At 44.7% G+C, this 11,860-nt stretch overlaps 1 protein-coding gene across 2 annotated transcripts; it reads right to left on the bottom strand.

Annotated features, from left to right (window-relative positions):
* Positions 1-661: 661 nt before the first annotated feature.
* LOC119321901 (E3 ubiquitin ligase PARAQUAT TOLERANCE 3-like) lies at positions 662-10,991 on the bottom strand. Of its 2 annotated transcripts, none has more exons than XM_037595415.1 (15): positions 10,379-10,991; positions 9,488-9,587; positions 9,194-9,272; positions 8,897-9,060; positions 8,724-8,803; positions 8,476-8,547; positions 8,244-8,400; positions 8,003-8,151; positions 7,646-7,813; positions 7,288-7,575; positions 7,043-7,087; positions 6,663-6,921; positions 6,070-6,195; positions 2,436-2,631; positions 662-1,553 (listed from the first exon to the last, which is right to left on the bottom strand). In XM_037595415.1, exons 1-15 carry the CDS (start codon positions 10,542-10,544, stop codon positions 909-911), a joined length of 2,694 nt encoding a protein of 897 aa, XP_037451312.1. In that variant the 5' UTR covers positions 10,545-10,991; the 3' UTR covers positions 662-908. The 2 variants fall into 2 exon arrangements, with proteins under 2 accessions (XP_037451312.1, XP_037451313.1); XM_037595416.1 differs by having other exon boundaries at positions 7,043-7,084.
* Positions 10,992-11,860: the final 869 nt, after the last annotated feature.

Below are 11,860 nucleotides of genomic sequence, written 5' to 3'. Positions count from 1 at the left end.
CGGGCGGATGCGAGGAGCCAGCCGGAGAGGTGTTTAATGCTCGTCGGCATAGGAATAGACATGTGGCACTCGGGGAGCCGGAGCAGGTTCCTCGGCACACGTGACGGTTTAATAGAGGTAGGTGGGCAGACGAATGTCGTTTCAATGCGGAGAGAAGGCGTGCGCAGCGGGCGATCAGCGGTCCAGATGGTTACGGGTGGTTTGAGGGTCGGCGTTAGAGATGCCCTCAGATTAAGCTAGGGGCAAAGCGATAATCATGCCAACATCCACTGGCTGATGGCACAGACAAGGAGTAAACCATTATACTCCTCAGTTCCCAAATATATGACATATTAATGATTAAAATTAAATTTATTTATGTTTGATCAACTCTATTAAAAAATATAGCAATATTCACAATACCTAATCAGTATCATTAGATTTATTATGAAATGTATTTTCATGTTTTGTTTATTTGATACTGTAGGTATCAACAGATTTCCTATAAATTTGATCAAACATAAAATGTTTGGCCTTAGAAAAAAGCAATACAACTTAATACCTCTATAACTTAATATAAGATGTTTTCTTTGCACTATAACAGTGTCAAAACACGTGTTATATTAAGTTACGAAGGGAGTATATTTTAAAGCAGATGATAAATAAAGGAAGCCAAGAAGAATGCATAATGAAATCATTTTTATTATAATCATCATCTCATCTGATCATTTGATTAATAAACTCCAAATCCCAGAAGGTCGTCAATGTACAAGACCGAAAGAGAACACGAAAAGAAACAGAGCGCAGACAGCTCTTCTCCAGACACGTACTAGGAGGCGCGCTCGCGGCGCGCTTATCATCACAGACGCCCCGTCACCGGAGAAGGGGCGGCAGCCGCAGGTGGGTTCCCCTTTGATTCTTGCATCACCTCACCGGCGCTTGTGTGCGCCACCGCTGTGGCTGTGGTTGTGGTGGTGGCCGTCCCCGCGCTCCCTAGACCGCCGCGAGTGCCGCGGCTCCTCGTGCTGCCGCGAGCGCTCCCCCTCCCGCCTGGAGGACGACGGCCTCCTCTTGAAATGCTTCTCCTCCTCGCTCGACTGCTCCTCGTCGTCGTAGTCCGTAGGCGCGGGTCTCCGCCTCTCCTCCTCCGCCGCCAAGACCGTCTCCTGATGGTGGTGACGGCTGTCGCTCTCCTCGGCAGCTGCGGCGGCAGCGACGCTTCTCTTGGATGAAGACGACGAGGATGCAGGGCGCTTGTCGGAGGACGACCTGCGGCTGCGCTTGGGGTCGGAGGTATTGGCCTCGCCGGGGAAGCTGATGCGGGAGAAGACGCTGGCCTTGGCCTTGGACCGCTGGTCTGCTGCAGCAGCCGCCGCCGCCTTCGCGTGCTCTGCCTCGTGTCGCGACGCCGGTGGCGGCGGAGGCGGGAGGGGCAGGTCGTCGTAGTGGTCGGACGAGGAGCGCTTCTTGCCGGAGCTGGAGGAGCGGTGCGGGGAGCGACGCGAGTGCCGGTCGGGGCTGTGTGGCGGCGGCGGCAGTGCGCGCTCCGACCTGTCCGCCTGGGGCCTCGACCTCTGCACACAAGAAGAAGGAAAAAAAGGGGGCCACAAGTCAGAATAATGCTAGTACCTCCAATTTCCCAGAGACTTGGCCTGGATTCATAACCAAGGGATCCAAATCGTACTGCCAAGAATATTCCATGCTTTGCACCGACGGCCCTTGGCCCAACCGTTGACAAGGCCTTGAGAACCTCGGCCTAACTACGTCGCATATCCTGGACTGCTTGGGAACGTAATCCTAATCTCTCAAAAAAAACGTAATACTAATAATCTTATAACTTTTATAAAACAGATCGTCGCTTTCATATGGCGTCGTGATCCCTTTTACCTTTTGCACCGTACACTATCTACATCTACATGACTACATCATCAAACATGGTGATTAAGTCGAAGAAAGAAGGAAGGTAGTAAAAAAATGCTTTTCTTTTTTTAAGAAAACAAAACAACAACAAAAAAGGGAAAACGAGCCAAAAATAAACAAATACCAAGGAAAAGCAAAACCGATGAAAATATATATAAACAGATATGTTTCTCCCACATATATTGATGCCATCCTGTAGCCCGAAACCGCAACGAGCACAGGACAGCAATGGGAAGGACACTAGGAGCAGCCGGCGGAATGGTAACACAACTCGGACCAGCAACTGCTGCTTGGAGCAACCCCGAGCAGCTGAGCACATCGGCCTTGCCGGGATGAGCCAAGAACACCGCCCAATCGTGCTGTTGACGAATGCAACGGGCTGCTTTTCTTGTTCGGTAGATACCGTGGAAAAGGCATTCTTCTTCCTGTCCCGGTGGTGCTGACCTCTCCACTGCTGACGCCGCCGCCCACAAGTTTACCATGGAACTGACAGTACATAACTTTGCAAGATAATAGATTGACAGGAAAAGACATACATCCTTAGGTCTCATCGATGTACTATCGTTTACGGCTCCTGATGATTCCCTTGCTTCCCTTCGATACTCCCTGCCCCGGTCTCTGTCTCGATCTCGATCACCATCACGGTCTCGCTCCCTCTGCCTCTCCCTCTCCCGCTCCCTTTCCCTCTCGCGGGAATGTTCACGCTCCCGATCCCGATCCCGGTCCCGGTCCCTGCATTTGTAGATAAGCATTGAGTATTGATTAATACAGTATAACCATTTTCAAAAAGGCTAGTGAATTAACTGAGGATGAATCTTTCAGGAATGTGGACTTTCAAGGCACAAGGAACTTGCACTTCAGGACAGAAGTGGCAAGTTTCACCACTCAAAACATAAATTTTAGTTAGCAGACTAAATGACTTTTTAAATTACACTAGGTAATGGCTCCATATAAAGGCATTTAAGGACACCCTGCAGTTCAAAAGGAAAAACACCAAAGCAACCAGTTAACTAGATGAAGCCAAAATGCTACCACATTTGTATCAAAATATAAGACGTTTTCTAGCCTACAAAAACACCTTATATTTTGATACGGAGTAGATGTATAACAGGTTATGGGGAATGCTAAATTATGAAGATTGTGATTTAACTTACAGAACCAGATAAAGCTTCAGGACATGGGCGCAATTAGCCCTACACGGTTCACATGCAAACTCACATGCTTTGATCAAGAGCAGAACATATATCAGAATGTAGTGATTGCCATTTTAAGCTGTTTCTACAGCCTCGTTCCTGATCATTAAATCTTGATTCGCTGGTCAAGATTTCATTTTCCACTAAACGATACAACTATCTCGACTCCCATAAAAGAACAAGTTGGTGATGGAGTGACGTCAGCTTGCGAGGCAAGGTGTGTTATTTCTGCAAAATGACCCCTGCCACTCTGCTTTACATTTGCAGGAACCCCTTTATCTGTCTCCCCATCTCATCCAAACATATATGAGGAATAAATTTTGGGCAAAATCTAACATACTTTTAGTGATATACATACCAAAAATAGGGCCATTTTCTTTCAAGTTTGTAAACATGTACTCCCTCTGTTCCTAAATATAAGTCTTTTTAGAGATTCCAATATGGACTACATACGGAGCAAAATGAGTGAATCTACACTCTAAACTATGTCTATATACATCCGTATGTAGTCCATATTGAAATCTCTACAAAGACTTATATTTAGTTACGGAGGGAGTATTAGTCTATTTTGGATCCATTGCAACGCATGGGCACTTTGGTAGTTTATTACAGAATCAAACCGCCATCCCCCAACTCGACCTTTACACAAGCACAGAAATCAAACCTTCAACTCCAAAAGCAAGCATGCCACCCTTGAATTATTTAAACCGGTGCCAAAAAAAAATCACTTTTGACCGAGACATCGTGACATGGCAAATATGTGCTATCTAACTGAACAAGCCAATGCTGAGCTTAGTCACCAACTCCGTCGCTAATTTTTCAAGGATACAGCATGGAGAGGTGTACCAGTAACATAGAATAAGAGCCAAGCGGCTGATACAGCGCCTTTCGGCATACAGTTCACAACACCATGACTACAACGACAAAAACAGCTCGCCTAGTCGAACCTCAAGCCAAAAATGGCAATGAGGCAAGACACATGGATCAAGGACAACGTCTCGACCAACACCGGATACCTAAAAAGGACAACCCCGACCACAACTCAGGCTGGGTCAATGCACTCTCCACCCATCATGCGAAGGAATCGGCAAGTGAACAGCGGGAACCAACCGAATTCAAAGGTGTCATCCAAGAGTACAATGCACCCCGAGAGCCCATGCCCACAGCAGAACCACCACCGAACAACACATCGCCCCAATCCTCACCGAAGAGCCAACGGGTGATGGTGACTAGAGAACTCTGTCAATCACTATCTTATCTGAAAGATTAACTCCACTTGATTCAAGTGATTGTAGTACCCAGACATTCTGAGCACATGCTCACTAGTTGAGCAATTCTCCTCCATTTTTTAGGCAAAGTACTGGTCAGAAGTCTCATACCTCTTGAGAGGCCACCACCTCCAGTAATAACTCCGGTAGCCTCCAAGGGCAGCCCAGCAGCACCTCCAAGGAAAGGATGACGCCGCAGCACTGCTGTTGCCTGGCCAGCAAGCCAGCCTAAGGTTTCCCCTGGTGCCCGAGCAGGGTCCAAACATGGCCAATACAATGCCTCCAAGGAGGAGATGGCACCTGCGGGCGTCGTCGTCATCTGCAACCGTTGCCGCTGTACAGGGACTTCTCCCCGGCCAAGTTCAGACCACTAGAAGAACGCCGGAGTAGCGCCAGAAGGAAGCAAGCCGTCGACATGGAACTCGCTGTGAGGAGGAGAGCTGCTTCCAGTTGCCGGCCAGGAGGGACAGCACAGCGCAGGGAGTGGATCCAAAGCGCATCTTTGCTCTCTTTTTCTGCAGTGTCTAATGCTACTTCCTCCAGTTCACAAATATGTGATGCAATGCTTTGGACAAATCTCTAGTCAAACTTATAAAATTCTTACTATCAAATATCATCTAAAATATTTAGATAGAAACTTGAAAAATCATACAGACAGATCTGTCTCGAAAATATTTTCTGAATACTATATCGATACAAATAAACTAATAGTCAAAGTTACACTTGAAGACCACGTCAATATCCAAAGCATCACTTATTTGTGAACTGGAGGCATAACACGGGTCAAACCATGAATCCTCTTCTTTTCCTTCTGTTTAATTAATACATTTGAGGTGCTTAAATCCTGTTGATTTTGCTAAGTTATTGCTTCAGGATCTACGTTCGAGCGAGGAAAAAAGCGCTAGTCATCAACTGTGCGTTTTTCCACTGCCTAGCACCCATCTCACCCAACCACACGCCTAGGCATGCTTAAGTGCACGCCTAGCAGAATGAAACGCTATGCGTTCTGTTGTCACCACTCACTACCACCTAGATGCACTTCTTTTCAGCATTTGAGTCTTTTACTTTGTACAGAATTTGGATACATTGAGCATCAAGGGTTCAAGGCCGCACCGTAAGACAGCACGACAAGGTACTTGCAGTAATCTGTTTTCAGGAGTTGGGTCGTGTAAATTGTGCCGCTTCGGAAGAGTACTATACTCGAGTGAGCCAAAAGACAGGGAAGAAGTTTAGGCCATTAAAATGTTTCAACAAGGGACCTTGTTGGACCTTGCCATGCAGAATACACACTGAATCGTCATGTGCCTAGTCTACAGGAGACGTTCAACGACACGCTTGCACCTTTTATATATTTGCTTACTCAAATATGTGATGTTTATACTTGATTGCATCGACTGCGATGCAATCAACAGAAACCAGTTCGGGTAAAAATAACCCCAAACGTAACTAGGGGTATGGGTATTATTTGTCCTAGTTACTCATAGTTCTAGGCTATCACTTATGGCCAATGCACTGGATTAATCTAAAACTACAAGGCACCTGATCATATTGTTTCATAGAATATTGGGTGAAAACTAAACATATGGTTTGAAGCATCTAATTTCATACAATATTGGGTGAAGACAAAGCACATGATTCGAAGTGTCTAGGTTGTAGAATACTAGAATGTTGAGTGAAATTAAAACAAATAATTTGAATTGCTTAATCACCTTCCGTTTAATCGATCCATTTCATGTCTCCTCCCATCTGGTTTCCTGAGCTGAAATTCGTCTCTTCTCACAACTGGTGGCCCCATGTTCATTCCCATACTGTTAACAGCTAATTCAGAAAGGTCCCTGAAAATGAATTATTCAAGTTTCATCATTTAACCAGTGGCCAACTGGTCATTGTAGTAAACTAGTAATAGCGAATGTGTGGAAAGATAAGGCGTATATACTCCCCAAATTTAGCCGACAATAAGTTTGATTAACAAAAAATGAGTCATACATGTCATAAAAGTCATACCATGGGAACCTCTTTCGGATCCAATAGTATAACTTTTGTGGCATTTAATTCATATTTTGTTAGACAAATTCATGGGCAAAGTTAGGCCCAAAAATCGAGGGGGGCTTGTATATTTGTACTGAGTATATTACAGTCTGCTAGACATAATGCTCATCTCCAACCAAATTGGAAATACAGCCACGAAATTTGCAGGCTATGCATTCCTCTAAAATTTCACAGAACAATAGAACATTCATACATGTATAATTAGCCATGTACAAATTAATTTACAGAACATCAAACGATGCTAGAGGTATACCTAGGAACTGTTGGCATCATGTATGCCGGGGGCATAAATGGATCTTGTGGAAGAACTCCCCCACCAAAAGGATCAAATGGACCTGGTGGAGGATAGCCCATGTAAGGCATGGGACCTGGAAATGGTGCACCCATGTAATCTATTGGCAATGGCATCCCTCCTCCCCAGTAAGGGTTAAAACCTCCTTGCGGGCCCAAAGGCATTCCAGCAAAATTTTCAGGTCCAAAATCTTGATAATTATTATTCCATTGCTCCTCGGCTGTAGGTAGAAAAGCAATGTTCGAATAAATAGGGGTAAAATGAAGTTTAACCAATAAAGGTGCAATCAAATATCATGACAATGTTCAAGTAATATATCATGGTTGGTGATCAGAACTTACCATTCCCTGGTGCTCGCACCTTCTTCTTCTTTTTCTTCTTTACTGCTGAAGTCACCAACATAATATCATTATTTCAATGATAATAAAGAGTTTAAATATCAAACATGTACACACTAGAAAAACACAAACAAGATGAACATTTGGCTAATTTGACCCAAATAAATGTTTTAGTTCAATAAAGCTTGCGTGGAGGTTGCATCACAGACAAGGTTAACTAAAATGGAACAGGCCAGTATGATTATCACCTTGTTCGCCTGCAGGCAATTTTTCCTGTGACTCTTTTGCGACATGAATCATTTCTGGTGTTTTTTCCTTTTTGCTGTTCTTAGAGTCCATTGTCCCTTCAGTGATATCTGGAATTGTGGTAACCTTATTATCTGAAGAACTCACATCAATGTTAGCTTTCAATCCGCTCTGGCTCTCAGCGTCTGGTGATTCCTCTACTGGCATCAGTGCTTTAGGTTCTTCTTTTGAAGCAGCAGAAACAGCAGGAGACCTAACCTTGGGTGGCACAGGTAGAGCCGACTCCATGTCTATGCAAGGTACTTCATCAGTTTCCAATTCTTATAGAGGCAGATAATCTGATATAACTGATATACATACCCTGTATTTGCACCATGCTTCCCGCGTTTTCTGTACTGCTAGTTGGTGGTGCCTCTAATATGCGACTGATGGTTTCTCTTAGAGTTTTATTGGGGAGAAGATCGTCTGCTAATATGCTTGTGGCACCACAGACACACATTGACTTGTTAATTATGTAGTCCCTAATGCCTGGCAACAAAACACAATATGTCAGCCCACTAAAGAGCATGTATGTTTGAAACTTGAAAGTGGAGATATTGAGAAGAACAAGAAAAACGCAATGCAGAAAATCCATACAGCAAAACCATATTTGTATTAAGTGACAACAGTATCAATGTCAACAGTGTGAAAATAATAGATTCTTAAAGCGCAACTTACATTTATCACAGAAACTCTTAAAGCAGCATTTACTAGTTAGAACGGCATCCTTCATTACTTCTTTACATAACGGGCAACGCAACTCTGGCGGGAGATCACTGAGAGATCGGGTGGTGGGTAGGCCCTCTATCTCCCTCTCAAAAGCAGCTCTGTCACAAAAAAAAATATGATTAATCTTTACCTCCAAGTAGACGGAGAATTAGTGATTACGTGAGTAACCAAATAAGCAATTTGAGCTCACTCATTTGGCTTCAAAACAGCACCAGCCCCACTTGGCAGTGCATATGAGCCATCTCGAGTTGCCATTAACATGGATTTTGGGATGCCAGTTGGAGGTTTCATCCTTCTAACGTCATATCTAGTATCACCATTTGTTGGGCAATGTTGAATGAAATGACCTGTAAACCAGTATCGGTCAAGTGCAACAGGACAAAATATTCCATTAACAAAGATTTGACAAGTGTCCAGCATACCTGGTACTTTACATCTATGACAAATATAGCCAGGAGGAGGTGACCTGTTATCTAGCCGACCCATCCCACGTCCTTAAGAATATCAAAGCAGATTAGTACTTACATAAACATCTAGTTTCAAATAATGATGTTAACAGGTATCCATGTTGCATAGGTGCCCATGTGCACTCCCTTCATGAAGCTTGGTGCTACTAAGCTCTACATAAATCTTGCAAAAAAATGACAATAGAAAGGGTGGAAAGAATTACCAAAACCACGCCCAGCCATCATTCTCCCACCCATTCCTCTGCCATAACCTCTTCCGGATCCATAGCCATCAGGAATTTGGCTGAAAATGAGATATCCAGTCCAGTATATATTTAGTATTATTCCTCTAAGGGATAATAGAACAGTCATTCAGCCAATCCAGCAGATCACTAACCTATAGTCAACGGCCACTGTATCAATAAGGGCTTTTATCTTACTATCTTCGTCAATTTGATTTTCAGAAGAAGCGTCAATTGCCTGGCTAGCAGGCTGAGAAGGAACTGAATCAGAAACATATAAAGAGTTGCCGAACTCATCATCCCACTCAGATTCTTCAGGCTGCAATTTCAATACCTTTAAACATTAGCTCCCAGGATTAATAGACCACCGTCATAGCTCAAACATCAAACTGTGGTTGCACCGGCAACTACTGTATGAGATAAAAGTAACCCAGACTAGAAGTTATTCTTACATATTTCATAGATGAATCACCAAGGAAAGCGCTGCCAGAAGGCACGATTTCTTCTACCCTACTTTCTGCAGCTATTGCCCTGCAAAAAAAGGTGAACCTTAAAACTATGATTGTTGATAAGGAGTAACTCCTGACATGGACCATATCCAGTGACATGAAGCAGTTAAAGTCAAACATACAAATTAGAAATCTGTTCAGATGGGTTATGTGTGTTTGACTATTGATGATGCATCAGTAATGTGAATTATGAGGTATGATGTGGAGTAAGTGTGAAATCAAAGAGCAAAACAGTACTCTTGTGGTTCAGTAACGATTGGCATCCTTGGGCGTCCTGGTATCCGGCGAATCAACACTGAAGTGTTCTTTGGTATCATGATAGATTCATCAGCATACTCTGAAAGTACAAACATCACAGGAAATGGTTTAAGTAATACTTCGACTGTACAACACCATCCCAAGTCCCCCCAAAATCAAGATATTCCTATCATGCCCACTAATTATAAGTTCTTAAGATACAACTGTATTTCAATCTGAGTGAGTGAGCTCGAATGATTGTGCAGTGAGGTAAGCAAATAAGCAATTTGAGCTCACTCATTTGGCTTCAAAACAGCACCAGCATCGCAAATCCACTAATCCAGAATGATTGTTCAGTGAGGTAAGCAAACAACACAATGGCTTCATTGAAACACACTTACTAGTCATCGATGCAATGCGCGGTAGATGTGCTCAGCATCGCAAAAGACATTCAAGTTGCTAACCATTGCAAACAAAGATCATGTCAAATTGTCAAAATATTGCAATTTTATGTGTAAACCCAGCTAACAGTTAATCCTCCACACCAAACCAGTAGATCAAATCGTCATGTCTTAGAAAGCACTGATCATAAGAAAAAAATGAGGCAGGCAACAAATAATACCAGCTAAATAAGGCCTCAATTTTCAGAAATCTTGCGTGCATGAATCAAACAGCCAAAATGGCTTACCATACATAGCAAACAGCATTACAACCTGAGCCTATCACAATATTATCTACCACTAACATCTTGTATACATTCACCCACACAAGAAATCAAGCAAAGGTTCTTCTCTGAGAAAGAACCAATATTATCTAGCTAGCACTAATATCTTGTATACATTCACCCACACAAGAAATGAAACAAGGGTTCTTTGCTGAGAAAGAACCAACCTTCATCAGTCTGGGCATTCGAGATCATGAGGTCGAAATCAGTGCCTCTGCCAAGGTGCTTGGACTCAAAAATCATCTCCTTGAGGTTGAGAACCGAGATGAACTGCCCCTCGATAGGGATCGAGTCATAGTCTCTGGCACTCTTGAACTTATAGTAGACAGCCATGATAGCGCTGGATCTAGATGGTGTGCCGGGTGTGCAGCAGCACACCCAATTTGCGCGGCACGCCCAAAATTTGTGGAGATCAGTGGGGTTTATCTAATCACTCGGCGCCATAAAGCTCACAGACGGCCAGGATAGCGGACGGGGTTGAGATAGCAGCGACGCGATGAGGCGGAACGGGAACGGCGACGGCGGCCACGCGCGTGCGAGGTCGGACGGGTTGGGGGTTCAGGCGTCGGCGGTGACCTAAGCTACGGCACGGCGGCGGCTGTAGGACACGGCAGACTGTAGGAGATGTTCTAGAACCGCATCGGGTCGGATTGGAGCTTGCTTGGGTAGGTCAGGACTCGGGAGAGGAAGAGGATGACTGGGAGGGGAAAGAAGGGTACAGGTACGGGACGGTGGAGAGTGGAAACCGTGGAGGGAGGGGATGGATCTCACCCCTCTCGGCCTGGGGTCGACAGCAGATATTTGGTTCAAAAGGGAAAATACACTGACAGTAGTACTCCCTTCCATAGTGTTTCCCTCTAGTTAGGGTTTTCTCCTCTCGGCAGCGATTGTAGCCACGATATCGTCTTTCTTTCCTACCGCCGATCTGCTCCGGGGTCTCGATTCGTGCTGATCCAGGGGCGTTCCTAGCAACACCACTCGGCCTTAGTTGAGATCTTCTTGCCGCGGTTGGCTTGGGCTAGGGTTTCCCAGATATACCCGGTGGTGCTTTCGAGATCGGGTAAGAGGTAGAAGATGGTTGCGGAAATAGGGGGCAAGTCGGCTATGGCCGGCGCTTCTTCGTCTGCAACGGAGATAGAGAAGTTGATGAAGGAGCTTGGCCTCCAGGAGGACGACATGGATAACGTGGTGGTCGATGAGACCGTTGTCCCAAAGGATGCTGCAAGATGGATGGCAGTGGCTCGCGTGCACATAGACAAGACCTACACCCAGGGCTGGTTCTTCAGGAATATGCGAGCTGCATGGGACCTTGCACAGCTGGTGAACTTCAGGCCGCTTGAAGCAAATTTGTATACTTTGTTGTTTAATTGCTTGGGAGACTAGGAAAGAGTCATGCAAGAGGGACCCTGGAACTTCCGGGGCAACGCTGTCATAATCACCCCTTATGACGGAATAACCCAACCAACCAAGGTGAGGCTAGACACTCTGGATATTTTGATCCAAATTCATGATGTTTCGGAACTATATGCACACCTGGTTCCTTCGTTGGCTGCAAAAGTGGGAGAAGTGCTACATGCTGAGAATGTGTCCTATGATTTTACTGGCAATTTTTCCGCGTCTGGGTCAAAATCAATGTCCACAAGCCCTTG

Source organism: Triticum dicoccoides, chromosome 6B, assembly GCF_002162155.2.
Source record: "Triticum dicoccoides isolate Atlit2015 ecotype Zavitan chromosome 6B, WEW_v2.0, whole genome shotgun sequence".
In the NCBI taxonomy this organism is placed as follows: Eukaryota; Viridiplantae; Streptophyta; class Magnoliopsida; order Poales; family Poaceae; genus Triticum; species Triticum dicoccoides.
The sequence above is the reverse complement of the archived record's forward strand: the minus strand, read 5'-3'. Positions and strand labels throughout refer to the sequence as shown.

Excerpts from the sequence above, each read along its gene's own strand:
- LOC119321901 (XM_037595415.1), bottom strand. The coding sequence starts at position 10,544 with ATGGCTGTCTACTATAAGTTCAAGAGTGCCAGAGACTATGACTCGATC. Across the intron at positions 7,088-7,287 it reads ATTGCCTGCAGGCGAACAAG|CAGTAAAGAAGAAAAAGAAG; the intron begins GTGATAATCATA and ends TGGTGACTTCAG. Across the intron at positions 1,554-2,435 it reads CATCGATGAGACCTAAGGAT|AGGTCGAGGCCCCAGGCGGA; the intron begins GTATGTCTTTTC and ends TCTTGTGTGCAG.